Source organism: Danio aesculapii, chromosome 25 (genome assembly GCF_903798145.1).
Source record: "Danio aesculapii chromosome 25, fDanAes4.1, whole genome shotgun sequence".
NCBI lineage: Eukaryota > Metazoa > Chordata > Actinopteri > Cypriniformes > Danionidae > Danio > Danio aesculapii.
In genome coordinates, this window is record NC_079459.1 from 34,332,039 (window position 1) to 34,354,219 (window position 22,181).

Here is a 22,181-nt window from a genome sequence, read left to right on the forward strand (position 1 = left end):
TGTTTTTCCATAATAATCAAAAGAAAACAGTGAAAATAAAATGTTTAGTGTTTCTTTTGTTACACTTTCAATTTGTCTTTAGATTTAAAAGACCAATTTCTCAATAGTAGTTTTTTCTTCTTCGGAGGTGACGCAGTGGCGCAGTAGAAAGTGCTGTCGCCTCACAGCAAAAAGGTCGCTGGTTTGAGCCTCGGCTGGGTCAGTTGGTGTTTCTGTGTGGAGTTTGCATGTTCTCCCTGCGTTCGCAAGTGTTTCCACCGAGTGCTCCGGTTTCCCCCCCAGTCCAAAAACATGTGGTACAGGTTAATTGGGTAGGCTAAATTATCCGTAGTGTATGTGTGTGTGAGTAAGTGTGTATGTGTTTCCCAGTGATGGGATGCAGCTGGAAGGACATCCGCTATGTAAAACAAATGCTGGATGAGTTGGCGGTTAATTTCGCTGTGGCGACCCCAGATTAATAAAGGGACTAAGCCGAAAATAAAATTAATGAATGAATCAATGAATGAGTTTTTTCATCTGCACCGAATCATAAATCTGCACTTCAGCAGCCAACAGTATCTGGATGCAGCCTTTCTGATGCAAGCTGAGACTGCATCACTCAACGATGCAATGTCAGACACAATGCACTCTTATGGAGCGAGTGACGTCACTGTGAGGGGTAGGGTTAGGCGAGGCCATTAAAAAGCATTGGATGCAGCTCAGATTGAACTGCAAAAGCATCCAGACCCCTCTACTTACATGACACCAACATGTCGCCTATTCAAAATATAATATAATAAACTTTAATATAATATAATATAACATAATATATATAATATAATATAATATAATATAATATAATATAATATAATATAATATAATATAATATAATATACGTACACGCGTATAATTACACTACAATAAAATGTGGGTCATTTTGAGAAGTATTATATACAATACCTTATGCCCAATATACCTTTTGCTCGCTGTGCTTTAAATATTTGCTCAGGGTGTGTTATAATATTTCAAAACTTGCTGAGCTCTGAGGATTTAGACGTGGCGCCGGTCAAAGATAATTTCCTTGCATCAGCAGATCCACTCGACGTCATGTTCCGGTTACGTCATGATCCTCGGTGGAGCTTCTGATTGGCTACCGGGGGTTCGCTTTAACCGCAATGTTAGCTAATTTCCTCAAAGCCAGCAACAAACAAAACTTAAAACAAACGTAAGGGCTAAAAGTTGAAAACTACACACATTTTAGAACTAAATTAGTTATATTGTTTTTTTGTAATGTCAGTTAACTTTCTGATTCGTTTTATTAGCGATTAGCTCGTGCCTGTTACTAGGTTATCGGTAACGGAGTGGATCGGCTAGTCACTTTCAGAGAGACTTTACTTCAGCAAGAGCACTGACACAACTCAACTTCTCCACATACACTCTCACTGCTATTATCATCCTTCAGGTTAGTAATCTGCTATCTGTAGACGAGTGTTTTCTTTATATTATCATCAGGATGAAGTGTTTAATCCTCTTTATTGCTGTGCAAACTGATGGTTTATGTGCTATGTGGCTAGCTCATGTTAGCTCATTGATTTCACTTTAACATGTTACTTATCATTAATGTAAAATGTAGCTAAATATTGTCTTTAAGAACTCGAATGATCAAGGTGATGAAGGTCAAATGCGTGATTTGATTGGTCGTGTTGAATTAATGTGCAGAAAAGGTGTGTTAGCACTAGCCATCCACTGGTGTATTATTGGCTTAAGTTTCTTAATGATCAGCTTTAAATGTTATATATCTGTCAAACACATCTCTCTGAGCTGATATACGTTATATATGGAGAGAGGGAGATGTGTGCACATGCATAGCTACAGCAGTGTTATTAATAGACTTGCTTTGCGCTGGTTTCAGTGATAAATCTAAAATCTACTTCCTGTGACATGCTCGGTGCACAGAGAACATGGTATAATAGTCATAATACACGTCGATCGACTGTCGTGAGAAGCATGATAAAGCTGCATGTTCTAAACATGCAATTACATTGGTAGCATGTTGGAAATGGCATGATAGACCATTATGCATTTCCAAAGTACCACGGTAATACTATAGTTCATGTCTTAAAAATGAGTTGATTTTCTGGGTTGTGGCTAGTATTATTTGGAAACTAGTATTATTTTACTCTGAAGCATAAATTAAATAAATATTATCAACACTGAATATCAAAACAACAACTAAAACGCATGGTCTCATGGTATATATCCAAAAAAAGCTAAGTATTACCATGATGTATATGCAAAAGCACAACAACAAAACATTACCATGGAACAAATCTATAAGCATTGGTTTATCATGTATATATATATATATGTGTATATATATATATATATATATATATATATATAGATAGATAGATAGATAGATAGATAGATAGATATCCAAAAAAACATGGTATGACCATGTCCAAAAAATATTTTACCATGGTATTCTTAAAAACATGATATTACCATGGTAAATGTCCAAAAAGTGTTGTATTTCCATGTTATGTAAAAAAAACAACATGGTATTACAATAATACATGCCCCTATAAAATTGTATTACCATGATATGTTAAAAAAAACTTGGTATTACCATTATACATGTTAAAAAAAGGTGTACTACGCTGCCATGCTAACAAAAAAAAAACATGGTATTACCATGGTAAATGTCCAAATAAATTTGTATTTCCATTGTATGTTATAAAAAACTTTATTACCATGATAAAAAAAGTTGTACTGCACTAGCATGCTAACAAAAAAAATTATGGTTTTACCTTGATACTTGCCTCACATAAAATTATATTACCATGCTATGTTATAAAAAACATGGTATTACCTTGATACATGTTAAAACAGTTGTACTACACTGGCATGCTAACAAAAAAAAAGTATAAACATGGTAAATGTCCAAAAAATGATTATTTCATTGCTATGTTAAAAAAAACGTTATTACCACGATGCATGCTCAAAAATAAGCTGTACTACACTGGCATGCTAACAAAAAACATGGTATGAACATGATAAATGCCCAAAAAGTGTTGTATTTTCATTGTATGTTATAAAAAAAAACATGGTGTTACAAAAACATGTGTCCCCATAAAATTGTATTAACATGCTATGTTATAAAAAACTTGGTATTACCATTATACATGTTAAAAAAGGTTGTACTACACTGCCATGCTTGCAAAAAAACATGGTTTTACCATGGAAATACATTTTTGGACATTTACCATGGTATGTTATAAAAACATGGTATTACAATAATATGGGCCTCCATACTATGTTAGAAAAACTTTATTACCATGATGCATGTTAAAAATAAGTTGTACTACACTGGCATGCTAACAAAAACATGGTATGAAGATAATAAATGCCCAAAAAGTGTTGTATTTTCATTGTATGTTATAAAAAAACATGGTATTACAAAAACATGTGTACCCATAAAATTGTATTAACATGCTATGTTATAAAAAACTTGGTATTACCATTATACATGTTAAAAAAGGTTGTACTACACAGCCATGCTTGCAAAAAAACATGGTTTTACCATGGTAAATGTCCAAAAAAAAATGTATTTCCATGTTATGTTATAAAAACATGGTATTACAATAATATGGGCCTCCATACTATGTTAGAAAAACTTTATTACCATTATACATGTTTAAAAATAAGTTGTACTACACTGGCATGCTAACAAAAACATGGTATGAAGATAATAATTGCCCAAAAAGTGTTGTATTTTCATGGTATGTTGTAAAAAAACATGGTATTACAATGATATGTGTCCCTATAAAATTGTATTAGCATGCTATGTTATATAAAACTGGTATTATAATGGGAAACGTCCAAAAACAGTTGTACTACTCTGGCATGCTAACAAAAAAAAACATGGTATGAACATGGTAAATGCCCAAAAAAGTGTCCATGGTATGTTATAAAAAATGGTATTACAATAATATGTGCCCCCATAAAATTGTATTAACATGCTATGTTATAAAAAACATGGTATTAACATGGTAAATGTCTAAAACATGTTGTTTTCCATGGTAAGTTATAAAAAAAAACATGGTATTACAATATGTGCCCTGTAAAATTGCATTAGCATGCTATGTTATAAAAAACTTGGTATTAACATAATAGATGTTCAAAAAAAAGTTGTACAACCCTGGCATGCTAACAAAAAACATGGTATTAACATGGTAAATGTCCAAAAGCTATTGGTATTTCTATAGTACATGTCTAAATAAACCAATGTTTTACTGTGGTCCACAAAGTAGCGAGAGCCAGTGACTGAACGGAGTGTCTCTGGTTGTGTGTCTGACAGGTCCTCTGTGTGTGTGTGTGAGAGAGAGTGTGTCGGTCATGTGGAGGAAGGCTGTGCTGGTGGCGGTGTTGGCGTTAGGGATGGGTTATCTCTACCACACTGACCCAGAGCTGCCAGCCCGCGTGCTCAGCTATGTCAGCCAATCACTGCCACCGATGGAGGCCGGTGGAGGATCTGAGCCCCGCCCACCCACACTGGAGGAGGCCATCGCTCGTGCCTGGCAGACCCTCATCACGGTTCCAGCCCGCCGCTGGGGGAGAGTGGCAGTGGGGTGAGAAACACAGCGGAGGCGGCACTTCAATTAATTATTAGTTTACTACCTGAAAATCCCTAAAAATTTACTCACTCACAACAGCTCCGCATCATCCAAGATGTTCATTTCTCTGTCTTTTTTTCTTTGTAGTGTTAAAAACTAGTCTAGAGCACCATCTGCTGTTAAAAACCAGGCTAGAGGGTATCTAAAAACTAACCTAGAGCATCGTCTGCAGTTAATAACTAGCCTAGAACGCATCTAATAACTAGCCTAAAGCACCAGCACCATCTGTTGTTTAAAAACTAGCCTAGAGCGCTGGCAGCTGTTAAAAACTAGCCTAGAGAGCAGTCATCTGTTAAAAACTAGCCTAGAGCACGTCTGCTGTTAAACACTAGCCTAGAGCGTCATCTTCTGTTAAAACTAACCTACAGCACATCTTAACTAGCCTAGAGCGCCGTCTGCTGTTAAAAACTATCCTAGAGCGCCATCTTCTGTTAAAACTAGCCTACAGCACATCTTAAAACTAGCCTAGAGCACCGTCTGCTGTTAAAAAGCTCTTAAAAACTAGCCTAGAGTGATGTCTGTTGTTAAAAACTAGCCTAAAGAGCATCTAAAAACTAGCCTAGAGTGACGTCTGCTGTTAAAAACTAGCCTACAGTGACGTCTGCTGTTAAAAACTAGCCTAGAGTGACGTCAGCATCTAAAAACTAGCCTAGAGTGACGTCAGCATCTAAAAACTAGCCTAGAGTGACGTCTGCTGTTAAAAACTAGCCTATGGTGACATCCGCTGTAAAAAAACTAGCCTAGAGTGACATCAGCATCTAAAAACTAGCCTAGAGTGACGTCTGCTGTAAAAAACTAGCCTAGAGTGACGTCTGCTGTAAAAAACTAGCCTACAGTGACGTCTGCTGTAAAAAACTAGCCTAGAGTGACATCAGCATCTAAAAACTAGCCTAGAGTGATGTCTGTTGTAAAAAAACTAGCCTAAAGAGCATCTAAAAACTAGCCTAGAGTGACGTCAGCTGTTAAAAACTAGCCTAGAGTGAGGTCAGCTGTTAAAAACTAGCCCAGAGTGACGTCTGTTGTAAAAAACTAGCCTAAAGAGCATCTAAAAACTAGCCTAGAGTGACGTCTGCTGTTAAAAACTAGCCTAGAGTGACGTCTGTTGTTAAAAACTAGCCTAGAGTGACATCTGCTCTTGAAAACTAGCCTAGAGTGACGTCTGTTGTTAAAAACTAGCCTATAGAGCATCTAAAAACTAGCCCAGAGTGGCGTCTGCTGTTAAAAACTAGCCTAGAGTGACGTCTGTTGTTAAAAACTAGCCTAAAGAGCATCTAAAAACTAGCCTAGAGCGCCATCTGCTGTTAAAAACTACCCTAAAGAGCTTCTAAAAACTAGCCTAGAGTGACGTCTGCTGTTTAAAAACTAGCCCAGAGCGATATCTGCTTTTAAAAACTAGCCTAGAGTGACATCAGCATCTAAAAACTAGCCTAGAGCGCCATCTGCTGTTAAAAACTAGCCTAAAGAGCATCTAAAAACTAGCCTAGAGTGCCATCTGCTGTTAAAAACTAGCCTAGAGTGACGTCTGCTGTTTAAAAATTAGCCCAGAGCGATATCTGCTTTTAAAAACTAGCCTAGAATGCATCTAAAAACTAGCCTACAGCGCCATCTACTGTAAAAAAATTAGCGCAGAATTGATTCAAGAGCAAATAATGATGCGTTTTTAAAAATCTCTAGTCTGAATCAATGCAGAATCGATTGTGTATTTAAACATTCATTGTTAGCATTTGCACGATAAGTTGCTCTCACGACTAGCAGGTTTGAACACGAGCAGGTTCATTTGTCCTAGAGCCCTTCCCATCATGCCTCTGTGTTTGTGTCAGGGTGAATGCCTGTGTGGACGTGGTGGTGTCCGGCGTGGGGCTGCTGCAAGCGCTTGCTCTCGAACCCGGCTCCGGCAGAGACCACGAGGTGCTACACAGCAAAGAGGACCTGAAGGAGGCCTTCGTTCACTACATGGGGAAGGGCGCAGCAGCAGAGCGTTTCTTCTCAGATAAGGAGGTTTTCCAGAGGATCGCACGAGCTGCTGCCGAGTATCCCGGCGCTCAGGTGGGAGATAAAGTGTTTAATGACAGTAAGGAGTGGGTTTAGTGGGCTTTACTACATGCTTCTCCTTCAGGGTGTGAGCAGGGAGTGATTGAACAGAGATTCGCTGCTCCCTGAACACACTGTTGTCCCACAGGCTGTTTTCTTTATGCATATGTGTATTATGATTAGCCCTCCTTTGACATCTTAATTCTCTTTCAAATATTTCCCAGATGATGGTTAACAGATTCAGGAAATTTTCACAGTATTTTCTATAATATTTTTTCTTCTGGAGAAAGTCGTATTTGTTTTATTTTGGCTGGAATTAAAAGCAGCTTTTAATTTTTTAAAAAGCATTTTAAGGTCAATATTATTAGCCCCTTAAGCAGTGTTGGGGAGGTTACTTTGGAAATGTAATAGATTACAAATTACCCTATTTAAAATGTAATAAGTAGGGTACCTTTTCAATTACTTTATAAAAATAAAGTAACTGATTACATCTGATTACTTTTTGATTACTTTTAAGTTTCTAAAGGATATTTTCAGCTAAATCATTTATACTAACCGGGTGTGACCTCAAGCCTGGTTTATACTCGACGAGTCTGCTAGTTCGCTTAAGTGCGCGGGGCGAATGTGACGTCATCCCGGAGGTTCACTCTGGGTGCGCGTGACATTATTTCGGCTGGCGGAGCGGATGTTTTTTTTTTTGTTTTTTTTTTGAGACTCGAGCGAACAGTTAGCGCGGCGCAGCATTTGATTTGAGTTGAATATGAACCACTTTGAAGAGATTTTGTCTGAAACAGTACGACTGTACCAACATCTTTATGATCCGTAATCATGGAGATAACCAGATGATCAATAATTCTTGGCTAGAAACTGCAACAGCCGTGGGAAAGGAGGAAAGTTTTTGTTAATAAGTTTAGAAAAGCTTGAGGGATAAGTTTGTTTAAGCCAAAAGAGTCTATGGCAAAGGTGGAGACCCGGATACACAATAACAGAAATGTGTTTTTTTACCAGTCATAGGTTTTACACTGATGTATATATTTAATTTTGAATTTAAAACAATTTAATAGTTACAAAACTAAATAAGGAACTAATTATTACTTTGATAACTGGAAAGGAATATTTGATCCTATCGATTTACAATATACCCATGGCCTGTTTTTCTGGGCTTTATTGGTGATAATGGTCAGGAATGTTGGGCTATTACTGCCTTTTTAGCATAAGAAGGACAGAAACTAGCCAGACAGTCATGTGTGAATTGTGGAGCGGGCTAAATCAAAAAAAAAAAAATCTCTGTTTTTTAGTGAGTGTATTTTATTTTTTTTTTTGCTTTTATTCTTGCCATAATAAAACATATATTTGTAAAGCAACTCATGTTCTGTTGTCATTACTATTTTAATAAATTATCATAGGTATAACTTTCCGAGATATGAACAAAAGCAAGTGATGCATCAAAGTTTGATTTAAAAAAAATCTTGAATGGTTATAAAAATCATTCAAATAATTAAAAAAACAATAAAAATAATTAGTTTACAAATATTGACTGACATTAATGATATGACGTAGTTCCAGAAACTTCCTACTTGTCTGTTTGTCCGTCTGATTTCACGATCAGTTTCTTTTGACAGCCCCCTGACGTTTTAAAGAATATCACAACGGCGAACGCAACAAGTATAAAAGCCTAATCCGTTTCGTGACGTGCATGATGCGGCACCAGGCGAAAGTATAAATTCAGCTCTACAGCTCTCTAACAGTCTGTTTACTGTTAGGATTTCAACATTTTTCATCACTTAAATTAAAATTATATTAATTTAATTTTAAAGTACAGTCACCACTAGGCTTGTGCCGGTATTCGGTAATGCGATAAATCACGGTAATGAATATGCACGATATTGTTATCGCGGGCACTTCAAAATACAGTGAAAAATAATAGATCCGAATTTATATTCTTAGAACGCGCCTTTGCTTATTTTCCATCAACCGCTTGAAGAAACACTGTGTATATGCTGCGCAGAACTGATGCGCACTCTGATGTAAACAATCCCCACATGTAGAAGCACTGTGCGCGCGCCGCCGCTGCCACCGCAGCCACCGCACTATAATCCTCACACGAAAAAGAAGCATGGCGGAAGGAGGAACGCTGCCGACAATTTATCCCCCTTCAGCTTATTTTCCATCAACCGCTTGAAGAAACACTGCGTATATGCTGCGCAGAACTGATGCGCACTCTGATGTAAACAATCCCCGCATGTAGAAGCACTGTGTGCACACAGCGCGCGCTGCTGCTGCCACCGCTCTCTAATCCTCACACGAAGAAGAAGCATGGCGGAAGGAGGAACGCTGCCGACAATTCATCCCCCTTCAAAAAGGGTAAAGTCAGAGGTTTGGAAATATTTTGGGTTCCAAAAAAATGCAGAGGGATTGCTGATCGAAGACGGTTTCCCTTTGCACATTCACTTTGATATAACTGCTCAAGTTTACTTTTATATTGTGTATTGTTTTATTTATATTTGTTTGTATTTAAATGTTTGAAGTACTTTTAGTTAATTAAAAAGTTATTAAAGTTACTAAGTTGATGAAACTGAAGTTTTTTGTGTTTTTTTTACCTGTTTCACTAGTAAAATTACAATATCGTGATAATACCGTATACCGTGATAAAAGCTCAATCAATTAATCGCAGCATGAAAATGTGATACCGGCACATGCCTAGTCACCACAAAACCAGGCCTTATAACAAAAAAAATGGTTTACTGTTGTTACAAAATCTAAAGTTTAGTTAGTTGTGCAGGGTGATTTTTGTGGCATTTGCAATAAAAAATACATCTAAACTATTTTTGCAATTTTCATTTTTAAATCGAAGCAACTTTAATCCAAGTCAATCATTTTTTTAGTGATCAATAAAACTGTCAAACGTATATGAGGCAGAATTGTTCAGTTATTTACTGTAAATAATATGCTGTACAAAACAGAAACTTATCGTATCTAAATCGTATCTTTATCGTATCTTATCGTATCAGTTACGTATCGAAAATACTATAGTAATTTATAGTAAAGGGAAATATTTAGTAATATTCGAGCGGTCGCATAGTCCTCGCTGTTGCTGACGCGCACCTCTCAAAAAATGTAACTACACGTTCCAATGACATGTAGTGCAAGCTCTGTGATTGGTCGACTTGGTAGTTGTGACGAGTGTGGGCGGCGCTGAGAGCCAGATAAAGTGAGTGTTTACAAGTGTCGAGTCTCGTGATGGAGCTCCAGATGGAGACTGTTGTTTTATGTTTACCTGATGATTAAAGTTGTTGCACATCCGCTGATTCCCACCTCTGAATGAGCGAGTTTTAGCTACTTGTACATTAAGGTAGCGTTCAGAAAAAACAAAACTCAACACAGAGGAACATAAACACCTACTGCCATCTAGTGTTTCGGAAGTGTCATTGCAGAGCAACACAAACAGCAAGCAGAAGTATAAATGCACGACTACGCGCAAGGCATGCAGCAATTACTCGACACAGGAGTATAAACCAGCCATACGCACACATTGCATGTAAAAGCATCAACCTGTCATGGTGTAATACTCACTACTCTTTTAAAAGTGGCTACTCATACCTGAGTAATATTTACCACAGATATTTCTATTCTACATGCACTACATTTTTGGTTAAGTAGTGATACTTGAGTATGACTTTTCAGTACTCTTTCCAACCACTGGTTATTTTGCAAGATACTAATATTGAGCTTAAAGTGCAATTTAAAGGCTTAACTAGGTTAACTAGGCAGGTTATCTGACAATGGTTTGTTCTGTAGCCAATCGAGAACAATAAATTCTTAAGGGGCTAATAAGATTGACCCTAAAAATGGTTATAAAAATGTATAAACTGCTTTTATTCAAGACAAACTAAAACTAATAAGACTTTCTTCAGAATAAAACACATTATAGGAAATGCTGTCTGTGCTCTGTTAGGCATTACTTGGGAAATATTATTAAAAAATTAATAAAAAAATTCACAGAGGACTCATAATTTTGCCCTCAAATGTAAGTATGTTATGGAATACTGTAGTAAATATTTGAAGAGGATCCAAAAGGTTGTTCGTTATTGCTCTAAGACAATAATGGGTGTTGTTCAATAGTTTTAGGACAACATTGATGAAAGGTTTTGATCAACTCCAAATGTTGACTACTGTATATGTAACATTATGTTGAATGCAAATGTACAACGAATATCAGAATAGCAAAAAAGGGAAATAAAATACATTAACACCCCTCCTCCCCACCAACACATGGTATACTAGTCTCAAATTTTGTCACAACGTTTGTCATATTGATGTTACAGGGGTAATGATAAAAATACATAGTTGTCTGACAGGTTTGACTGCTCTTAGTGTGGTTAGATACAAAGAAATCTATGTGTGATCTACAAAAGTCTTGTTTAATTTTGGCTGCTGCTGTAAATGAATCTGGCCCTTGAGATCTGATGGTTTAATGTGAATGCAGGAGACGGGCCCGAGGGGAACGGAGTTTCTGTGTCAGGTTTAATTCGGGATGATCAGCAGTAATTAAAAGACAGTGTTCATCGTCATTTTTTTCAGAAGAAATGATATGCATTATAATATATGACCCTGAAGTCTTCAGTTCTACAGGTATATTTTTTTGGAAATGCCAAAAATTGGCTAAAAGGATCGAGTTTTACTTTAATTCCAAAAATCATTATATTATGTAAAGATTATTTTGTAAATTTCCTACTGTAAACATGTGTATATATACACACACACACACACACACACACACATATATATATATATATACATACATACATACATACATACATATATACATACATATTGGATATATATATATTTATTGGATATATATATATATATATATATATATATATATATATATATATATATATATATATATATATATACACACACACACACATATTGGATATATATATATATATATATATATATATATATATATATATATATATATATATATATATATATATATATATATATATATATATATATATATATATATATATATATATATACATATATATATATATATATATACATACACACATATTGGATATATATATATATATATGTATATTTGCACTCACTACTTACTTCTATTTTTTAAAATATATATATTATCTGTTTTTTGTCCTGTCTCTGTAATCCTGTTGCACTGTAGAAGCTTTGTCACGAAAACAAATTCCTCGTATGTGTGAACATACCTGGCAATAAAGCTCTTTCTGATTCTGATTCTAATTCTGATGTATGTATGTATGTATATGTGTATATATATATATATATATATATATATATATATATATATATATATATATATATATATATACATACATATATATATATATATATATACATACATACATACATACATACATACATACATACATACATACATACATACATACATACATATTGGATATATACTAATATACTATTATTCAACAATATAAAATGACTATTATCAAAAATATCAATATATCGACACTGAAATATTTAAAATGATACAGTCTTGCCTTTAGTTTTTATCCATACTGTCTTTGCTCTCTCGCACATGAATGAATAAGCAATGATAACGTTAAGATTTCAACACTTTTTTTTTATATTATGATATTAAGATTTTACACTGTTTTAATCAGAAAATGAGATTATATGGTTCATTTATTTAGTTTTTACTTGTTTTGCATAGTTTTAATGTTGCAGAAATTGTTCCCCAAGGTATTGAATATCGATATTTTTCAAGGTATCGTATCGAAATTGGAAATTCCACAGTTTTGTGGCGACACTACTTTGATATTTGAATGAAAAAGTTGTCATTTTGGTTTCTAGAGTCACATTATAGAATCATTTGCTCCATAATACACATGTAATTGAGTTTGTGCATTTGAATGAAAAATAATTTACATTTAATTAGCTTTTTTTTTTCTTACAGCTTTATGTGGGCGGAAATGCTGCTCTGATTGGCCAGAAATTGGCATCTAACCCACAACTCGTGGTGAGTATTTTTTTCTTATCCTTCATTAAAAAAAAAAAAAGACTAAATATATTTCCAAAATAACGTAGAGGTCTCTTTTAATCCTTCATGTTTACTTCAGTGTTGCTTGCAGTTTGAAGTGAAAATCATTTCTACACCAAACATTCTTTTTTTTTTTCATCAACTCAAATGTTCACATGAATTCCTGTTAGGAAGATATTTTGAAGAATGTTGAAAAGCAGGAGCCTTTCACTTCCATAATATTTTTTGTTCCTACTACAGAAGTCAATGTCTGCTTTTTTACAACATTCTTCAAAATATCTTCTTTTCTGTTCAACAAATGAAAGAAATTCATGCGTTTGCAACCACTTGAGTGTGAGTAAATTTCATTTTTGTGTGAACTGTCCCTTTAATAGGCTGAAAGCAGACTGTCTGTACCTGAAATGCACCTGATTGTAGTTCTCTAAAGTCAGCTGTGCTCCCTCAGGTCTTGTTGTGTGGTCCGGTGGGGCCGAAGCTTCATGACATGCTGGATGAGCAGATTGTGGTGCCGCCAGAATCTCTACAGGAAACAGACGAGTACCACCTGATCCTGGAGTACAAGTCAGGTGAGACTCAATCGAATTGATATTCACAAGTGTTTACTTTGATACAATTAAAAGTGAATATTCAGCAAATAAATCATTCACAGTAAGACCAGAGACATTAAGACAAGACCTGTATATAGATCCAGACAGAGTTATTACAATGATTACGTCTCCAAAGTGATTACATTAAGAATTGCAAATGCAATTATGTAAAGATATTTGCAGAGGGCATTTTGGACACCTCATTTAATCACTCATTAAATCAGCAGACAAAAACACAGACACATTGACCTTGTTAATAAGACTAAAACGCTGTATAAAATCAGATCAGATGGACAAATGAATGAACTAATAAAAAAAAAAAAAAGAGATTTTAAGGATATACACTCACCGGCCACCTTACTGGTACCGGGTTGGACACCCTTCTGCCTTCAGAGCTGCCTTAATCCTTCATGGCATAGATTCAACAAGGTACTGGAAATATTCCTGAGATTTTGCTCCATACTGACATGATAGCATCACACAGTTGCTGCAGATTTGTCGGCTGCACATCCATGATGCCAATCTCCCATTCCACCACATCCCAAAGGTGCTCTATTGGATAGAGATCTGGTGACTGTGGAGGCCATTTGAGTACAGTGAACTCATTGTCATGTTCAAGAAACCAGTCTGAGATGATTCACGCTTTATGACACGGTGCGTTATCCTGCTGGAAGTAGTCATCAGAAGATGGGTACACTGTGGTCATAAAGGGATGGACATGGTCAGCAACAATACTCAGGTAGGCTGTGGTGTTGACACGATGCTCAATTGGTACTAATGGGCCCAAAGTGTGCCAAGAAATATCCCCCACACCATTACACCACCACCACCAGCCGGAACCACTGATACAAGGCAGGATGGATCCATGCTTTCATGTTGTTGACGCCAAATTCTAACCCGACCATCCAAATGTGGCAGCAGAAATGGAGACTCATCAGACCAGGCAACGTTTCTCCAATCTTCTATTGTCCAGTTTTGTTGAGCCTGTGTGAATTGTAGCCTCAGTTTCCTGTTCTTAGCTGACAGGAGTGGCACCCGGTGTGGTCTTCTGCTGCTGTAGCCCATCTGCCTCAAGGTGGGATGTGTTGTGTGTTCAGAGATGCTCTTCTGCAGTCCTCGGTTGTAACGAGTGCTTATTTGAGTTAATGTTGCTTTTCTATCAGCTGGAACCAGTCTGGCCATTCTCCTCTGACCTCTGGTATCAACAAGGCATTTAAGCCCACAGAACTGCCGCTCACTGGAGATTTTCTCTTTGTTGGAACATTTTCTGTAAACTCTAGAGATGGTTATGTGTGAAAATCACAGTAGATCAGCAGTTTCTAAAATACTCACGTACCTAATAAAGTGGCCGGTGAGTATGTACTCCAATTTAAATCTACAGACACAAATGAACACATGAAGATCATTCACAGTGCTTTATTTGCACTAAAAACATGTTATAAAAAGCCAAAAAGCCCAAAATCTTAAAATGGACCAATGCATGTTTCAAAAAAATACAAATGAACAAATGTTTGCCTGTAGTGTCCTGCATTTAAATGTCTCCTCTCTGCCGCCCCCTCCAGGTGAACAGTGGGGTCCTTCACGAGCTCCTCAAGCGAATCGCTTCATTCTGTCCCACGATGTCTCCAATGGGGAAATGAGTGCGCTGGAGATGTTCGTGGCCAGTCTGGAGGACTTCCAGCCGGATCTGGTGGTTCTGTCCGGACTGCATATGATGGAAGGAATGGGCCGGGAACTCTGGGAGGAACGACTCAAAGAGGTCTGACACCAAAATCACTCAATGCACATTTATTTGAAATAAAACAATTCTTGAGCATCTCATAGCATGTTCCCACGTATCCCATATTAGAGTTTTAAGTAAACAAATAGTGTTATCGACAAGTATTTAAGACCATAAACTGATCCGATACCATCTTCTTGAACCTGTTTCAGTACAAGTACAGTAAACAATATTACTGTTGAATGTCTGATAATAGAAATGTTAGATTATAATAATACTTCACTGTATGTATTTGTTTTATTGATGCATAAGTATACAGGGCTAGTAGTACTATACACAACTGTTTCAACAGATACACACTCAGGTATCGGTTCAGTACTCAATATCAGCCGATATCCTGAGTTCAGGTATCGGGAAAGGAAAAAGGGTATTGGAACATCCCTAGTTTTTACTTGTCCTTCACTGTGTTTGTGTTGTGATGTCCTGCAGGCGGTGGTGGCCATCTCAGATGTGAGGAACGAGGTGCCCATTCACCTGGAGCTGGCCAGCATGACAGACAGAGACTACATGAACCGAATCCTGCAGGAGGTAAATGTGTTTAATGAAGGCCGATGTTCAGGGGGTTTATAGTTGGTATGGTGCAGTAAGGCCTTCACTGATGACCTTCACAGCTAGTCATTTCTGATGAGCACAGTGGGCACTCAGTGGTGTTTTATAAAGCTTAACAGCACTAAAATATTAGCGGGAAATGGACGTTTTTAACATTTCAGTACCGATTGGTATCGAATTCAATACTTTTGACAACACTAAATGGCAGTGAATAGCGCTCGAAGCTACACAAAGCACATTTGTCCATCATAAAAGTAATCCACACGACTCCAGCAGGTTAATAAATCTTTAAGGAAAATGTAATATTGTATTGCGAGCTCATCTACAACCTTCTGCTTTCTCTGTGCTTATCTGTAGGGAGGTCATACCCATTTTGAACTCACAATCTGCATTGTATTAAAGGGATGGTTCACTCAAAAATGAAAATTACCACATCATCTACTCTCCCTTATGTGGTTTTAAAAATGATAGCAGTTTTTGGGTGAACTGCCCCTTTAAAAAATACTTGTTGCAAATTTTTTAATGGCAGTGAATGGTGCTCGTTTTTTGAAGCTACAAAAACCACATTAACCATCACAAAAGCCATCATCCATAAGCCTCATGTGTGTTATATACAGTGCATCCGGAAAGTATTGATAGCGCTTCACTTTTTCCACATTTTTTTATGTTACAGCCTTATTCCAAAATGGATTGAATTCATTTGCTTCCTCAAAATTCTACCCACAATACCCTATAATGTGACAATGTGAAAAAAGAAAAATATTGTTGCAAATTTATCAAAAATAAAAAAGCTGAAAGATCAGATGCACATCAGTATTCACAGCCTTTGTCGTGAAGCTCTAAATTGAGCTCAGGTACATTCTGTTTCCACTGATCATTCTTGAGATGTTTCAGCAGCTTCATTGGAGTTCACCTGTGATTCTGTTGATTGGACATGATTTGAAAAGAGCTACACCTGTCTATATAAGGTCTCAGGGTTGACAGTGCATGCCAAAGCACAAACCAAGCACGGAGACAAAGGAATTGTCTGTAGACCTCCGAGACAGGATTGTGTCGAGGCACAGGTCTGGGGAAGGTTACCGAAACATTTCTGCTGCTCTGAAAGTTCCAATGAGCACAGAGGTCTCCATCATCCATAAGTGGAAGATGTTTGGAACCACCAGGACTATTCCTAGAGCTGGCCGGCCATCTAAGCTGAGTGATCGGGAGAGAAGGGCCTTAGTCAGGGAGGTGATCAATAACCTGATGGTCACTCTGTCTGAGCTCCAGCGTTCTTCTGTGGAGAGAGGAGAACCTTACAGTAGGACAACCATCTGTGCAGCAATCCACCAATCAGGCCTGTATGGTAGAGTGGCCAGACTGAAGCCACTCCCTGCCTGAAATTTGCCAAAAGGCATCTGAAGGACTCTCAGACCATCAGAAACTAAACTCTCTGGTCTGATGAGACTCAAATTGAATTTTTTGTAGTGAATGCCAGGCGTTACGTTTGGAGAAAATCAAGCAGCGCTCATCACCAGGCTAATAGCATCCCTAAAGTGAAGCATGGTGGCGGCAGCATCATGCTGTGGGGATGTTTTTCAGCAGCAGGAACTGGAAGACTAGTCAGGATAGAGGGAAAGATGAATGCAGCAATGTACAGAGACATCCTGAATCAAAACCTGCTTCAGAGCGCTCTTGACCTCAGACTGGGGCGACGGTTCATCTTCCAGCAGGACAATGACCCAAAGCACACCACCAAAATATCAATGGAGCGGCTTCACAACAACTCGGTGAATGTCCTTGAGTGGCCCAGCCAAAGCCCAGACCTAAATCCTATTGAGCATCTCTGGAGAGATCTGAAAATGGCTGTACACCGTCGCTTCCCATCCAACCTGATAGAGCTTGAGAGGTATTGCAAAGAGGAATGGGCAAAAATTCCCAAAGACAAGTGTGCCAAGCCTGTGGAATCATATTCAAAAAGACTTGAGGCTGTAATCGCTGCCAAAGGTGCATCAACAAAGTATTGAGCAAAGGCTGTGAATACTGATGTACATCTGATTTTTCAGATTTTACATTGTCATTATGGGGTATTGTGTGTAGAATTTTGAGGAAATAAATGTATTTAATTCATTTTGGATTAAGGCGGTAACTTTAAAAAAGTGAAGTGCTATGAATACTTTCCGGATGCACTGTAATGTTTAAAAGAAACCTTGTATTATATTATGAACTAATCTACATCGTTCAGCTTTCTCCGCGCTCTTCTGTTAGCAGGTCATGCCCATCGTGAACTCCATCGGTCTGAACGAGCAGGAGCTTTTATTTCTGACCCAATCAGGAGGAGGCCCCCACTCCGACCTCACTGCATGGGACGGCGTACCAGACGTGGGCCGCGTCACAGACATCCTCCTCTGGGTCCTAGAGCAACACGGCCGAGCGGATGCACAATCTGAAGCTGACCTCACCCGCATCCACTTCCACACGCTAGCGTACCACATTCTGGCTACGGTGGACGGGCACTGGGGGAACCAGGCGGCGGCGGTGGCAGCGGGCGCACGTGTGGCTAGCAGTCAAGCGTGCGGTTTGCAAACCATAGATATCTCAAAAGTGCTTCTTAAGGCACCGTTAAACTTCCACAGCTCCTTCTCCGAGCCGAGAGAGAGTCTAAAAGTGGAGCCGTCCCGACCGGTGACCGTGTGGAGGAGAGGAAACGTTTCTTTCCATCTCACACCCGTGCTGGTCTGCAAACAGCCGCTGAGGACTGTGGGATTGGGCGACGCTATTTCAGCCGAGGGACTCGTATTTTCAGAGCTCACGTCTGAGATTTAGAGACACGCCGGTTTTATTTTACCTTTTCTTTTGTCGTTGTTCGTAAACAGACAGACTCTGATGATGGGAAGAGAGGGAGAGAGGATGTTTGTTGTGGAGTTGGGAGTGTGTATTCTCTATTTGGAGATTATTATTATTTTTCGTCTGAGATTATATTGAGAAACGCTGCACTGAATGATATGAGCCAGCCTCCGCTATTTGTTTTATGTTTTTTTTATTATTATTGGTCACACTTTATTTTGATGGTCCGTTTGTTGAATTTAGGTTACATTGCAACTACATGTCAACTAATTCTCATTAGACTATAATTAGACTGTTAGGTTGGGGTTAGGGTTAGTGTAAGTTGACATGCACTTGTAGTTTCTTATAGTCTGTTGAAGGAGCAGATATTAAGCAGACCGTCTACTAATACTCAAATGGACCATCACAATAAAGTGTTACATTATTATTTACCAGAAATCAAATTCTTTATTGCAGAAATCAATGATAATTTTTTTTTGGTATTTTATTTTTTACTATGAGGTTGTATTGGTTAATGTATTTACTAACTGTGACATTTATACAGTCTGTGTTATGAAAGTAAAGCCATTCAATGTTAGTTCTTGTTAACTCACGGTACATTAATTAAAGTTAACAAGCATCAATTTGGATTTTAGGGTCGCCTCATAGCAAGAAGGTCACTGGTTCAAATCCGACTGGCCAGATGGCATTTCTGTGTGGAGTTTGCATGTTCTCCCTGTGTTGGCATGGGTTTCCTTTGGGTGCTCCGATTTCCCCCACAGTCCAAACACATGCGCTATAGGGGAATTGGGTGAACTATGAACTAAATTGGCCATAGTGTATGAGTGTGTGTGTGTGAATGTGAGTGTATGGGTGTTTCTCAGTACTGAGTTGCTGCTGGAAGGGCATCTGCTGCATAAAACATATGCTGAAATAGTTGGCGGTCCACTCCGCTGTGGTGACCCCTGATAAATAAGGGACTAAAGCTAAAGGAAAATGAATGAATGAATGAATGTGGATTTTAAAAATCCATTAGTAAATGTTGAACTTATTACTATTAATTCATTCATTTTTCTTCAGCTTATTTATCAGGAGCCAACACAGCAGAATAAACCACCAACTATTCCGGCATATGTTTAACGCAGTGGATTCCCTTCCAGCCACAACCCAGTACTAGGAAACACCCATTCACTCTCGCATTCACACTACAGCCAATTTTGTTTACCCAATTCCCCTATAGCGCATGTGTTTGGACTGTGGGGGAAACCCATACCGACAAGGGGAGAACATGCAAACTCCACACAGAAATGCCAACTGACCCAGCTGGGACTCGAACCAGTGACCTTCTTATTAACCACTGAGCCACCCTATTATTAGTTCATGTTAGTAAACACAATAACTAATGCAACCTTATAGTAAAGTCTGACCAATTTTAGTTATGACAGGAGATCATACTCTGGTTAGCAGGTGCAGAAACCAGCGCAAAGTCTTAAACACCTTGAATTTCCATCGAACACTCCTTTTTTTTTTTGGGTATGTAAATGTTAATAATTAGCAGAACTTTATCCAGCAGTGATTTTTTTTTTATCTGTGTCAAGTAATAAGTTATCTTACACTAATGAAATTAAGTAGTAATAATTAAAAAAATTTGTTCTCTTGAAAAAAAAAAAAACATCCATAATTTATTCCCCCTTAAGCCTCTCTTAATATACACAGTTTGAGTTGTATTAAAGGGAGATAGTTCACCTAAAAATGAAAATTACTTCATTTATTCTCTCTCATGTGTGTTTTAAACATTTATGAGTTTCTTTCTTCTGTTAAACACACACACTCAAAAAAATATATTTTAAAGAATGCTGATTGCCCATAAACATCCATAGTGTTAAAATACTATGGAAGTCAAAGGATGCCAGCAACCAACATTCTTCAAAATATCTTCTTTTGTGTTCAAACTCAAGTAGCTCATAAACAAGTAAAGGGTGAGTGAATGGTGACAGAATTTTCATTTTCAAGTGAACGATCCCTTTAAATAGTAGTAATAATCTGGCTTTTCACAGCTTTGTAATGGAAGTGAATGGTGCTCGAGATTTTGAAGCTACAAAAACCACATATATCCATCATAAAAGTGATCCAGTGGGTTAATGAATGCCTTTGTACGTTTCTAATATGCATATTTTTCATTCATTAACCCACTGCTAATACTGTTTTTTGAGACTCTAAAACTCGGGCACTATTCACTGCCATTATAACATCATCAGAGTATTATAACATAAATGATTGAACACAGACTACATATAGGATGGCTTAAGGATGAGTCAATTATGGGGTCTTTTTATTTTTTGTACAGGGTGAACTATTTATAGCCGACATTTATAGTGGCTAGTTTTAACCACCAGCTTACCTGACGGTATTATGGCCATTATTCAGCGCACATAATGCCATGTATACATTAAGTATCATTCATTACTCTTGTCTTAAATGTATCGAAATGTTCTTAAGGGTGGGAATTTAGCTTTAGGATTGTTTACCAGCATTGGATGTACATAATGAGAATCTAAACCGTGCATATTTTACATTCATTATGTAACCATCGGCTGCTGGTTGATCATGGTGGCGTTAATGGTTTATGATGCTTCCTGTTTATAAAAGTGACACATGATGATGAATCTGTACATACAAATAATGTCATTTATTCTTTTAGGTCACAATGATTTCCATCCACGCATCTTTTTAATGGGACGTACTAATTAATCTTGTCTTAAATCAGCCTTAAAGTTTGACAGACCCATTTGCGGCTTTAACCAAAGCGTAAAACTGTTTGTGAATTAAACGGACCAGGAATGAATTTACAACTGAGTCTGTTTGTGAATAAGGTGAGATCCTGAACATCGTCTTGTTTTGTACTGTTTTTCAAGTCTGTTTTTTTCTGTAACACTCGATTGTTGACGCTGTTAGTTTCTCAAACCATCTTTAAAACCTTTCATTTGACTCCATTCTGGGAAATGGCATCTTCAAATTGGGAATATCATAACTGGAATCTCTTTTATTTTGGGTACTTATGGAGTGAATTTAACTTTATCAGGACTAGATGGGATGAGAAACTAGCAGAATGTTCATGTTCATAAATCTTTTGAGTGTATACGTTGTTTTAGGGTTGTAGTTTGCACACGTGATTATGCAACAGAGTCTTTAACAGTTACTGGGCAAAACGTCCTTCAATCGTAAACGTTCAGACGTTAGATATATTAGCTCTGTTAACTTGAGTATGGATTATTTTTATATAAATAAACACTTCTGTTCCAGTTATAAAACCACTCTTTCTTTGTATTATTATGGTGCTGTTTTGGGTTTTTTTTTTAAATAGAGATAATAAAATTGTAGTGAAATGTTTTTATGGTAACACTTCACAATAAGGTTCCACTAGTATGGAAGTCTGTTTCTGCCGCAGGAGGAAAATAATTACAGTAATTACGACACAATTCAGCTGCAAGTTTATTCACTTGTGTAAGTTAAATTTACATTCACATTACAGGTTTATTACTTTCTCACATTATTATCCAGATTTTTTTATATTATATACAAAATTGCGAGTTTATTACTCACAGTTGTGTGTTTATTGGCTCTATCGCAACTCCACGTTTAATTCAGATTTAATTCAGAGCTTCATATTATTTTATTATTTATACTTATATATATATATATATATATATATATATATATATATATAT

At 37.2% G+C, this 22,181-nt stretch overlaps 1 protein-coding gene across 2 annotated transcripts; it reads left to right on the top strand.

Moving 5' to 3' along the window:
- The first annotated feature begins 1,143 nt into the window (after nt 1-1,143).
- On the top strand, nt 1,144-20,613 carry adpgk (ADP-dependent glucokinase). 2 transcript variants are annotated; one of them, XM_056452031.1, is made up of 9 exons: nt 1,144-1,204; nt 1,302-1,441; nt 4,340-4,610; nt 6,476-6,701; nt 12,649-12,711; nt 13,178-13,298; nt 14,882-15,078; nt 15,529-15,627; nt 17,896-20,613. In XM_056452031.1, the coding sequence occupies exons 3-9, from the start codon at nt 4,378-4,380 to the stop codon at nt 18,451-18,453; spliced, it is 1,497 nt and encodes a 498-aa protein (XP_056308006.1). In that variant the 5' UTR covers nt 1,144-1,204; nt 1,302-1,441; nt 4,340-4,377; the 3' UTR covers nt 18,454-20,613. The 2 variants fall into 2 exon arrangements, with proteins under 2 accessions (XP_056308006.1, XP_056308007.1); XM_056452032.1 differs by having other exon boundaries at nt 1,155-1,441; nt 17,899-20,613.
- The last annotated feature ends 1,568 nt before the right edge of the window (nt 20,614-22,181 follow it).

What these genes read in the sequence shown, in the direction of transcription:
- adpgk (XM_056452031.1), top strand. Translation starts at nt 4,378, where the DNA reads ATGTGGAGGAAGGCTGTGCTGGTGGCGGTGTTGGCGTTAGGGATGGGT. An exon ending in CCGAGTATCCCGGCGCTCAG is followed by an intron (nt 6,702 to 12,648) that starts GTGGGAGATAAA and finishes TTTTTCTTACAG; the next exon opens with CTTTATGTGGGCGGAAATGC. An exon ending in CATCTAACCCACAACTCGTG is followed by an intron (nt 12,712 to 13,177) that starts GTGAGTATTTTT and finishes GTGCTCCCTCAG; the next exon opens with GTCTTGTTGTGTGGTCCGGT.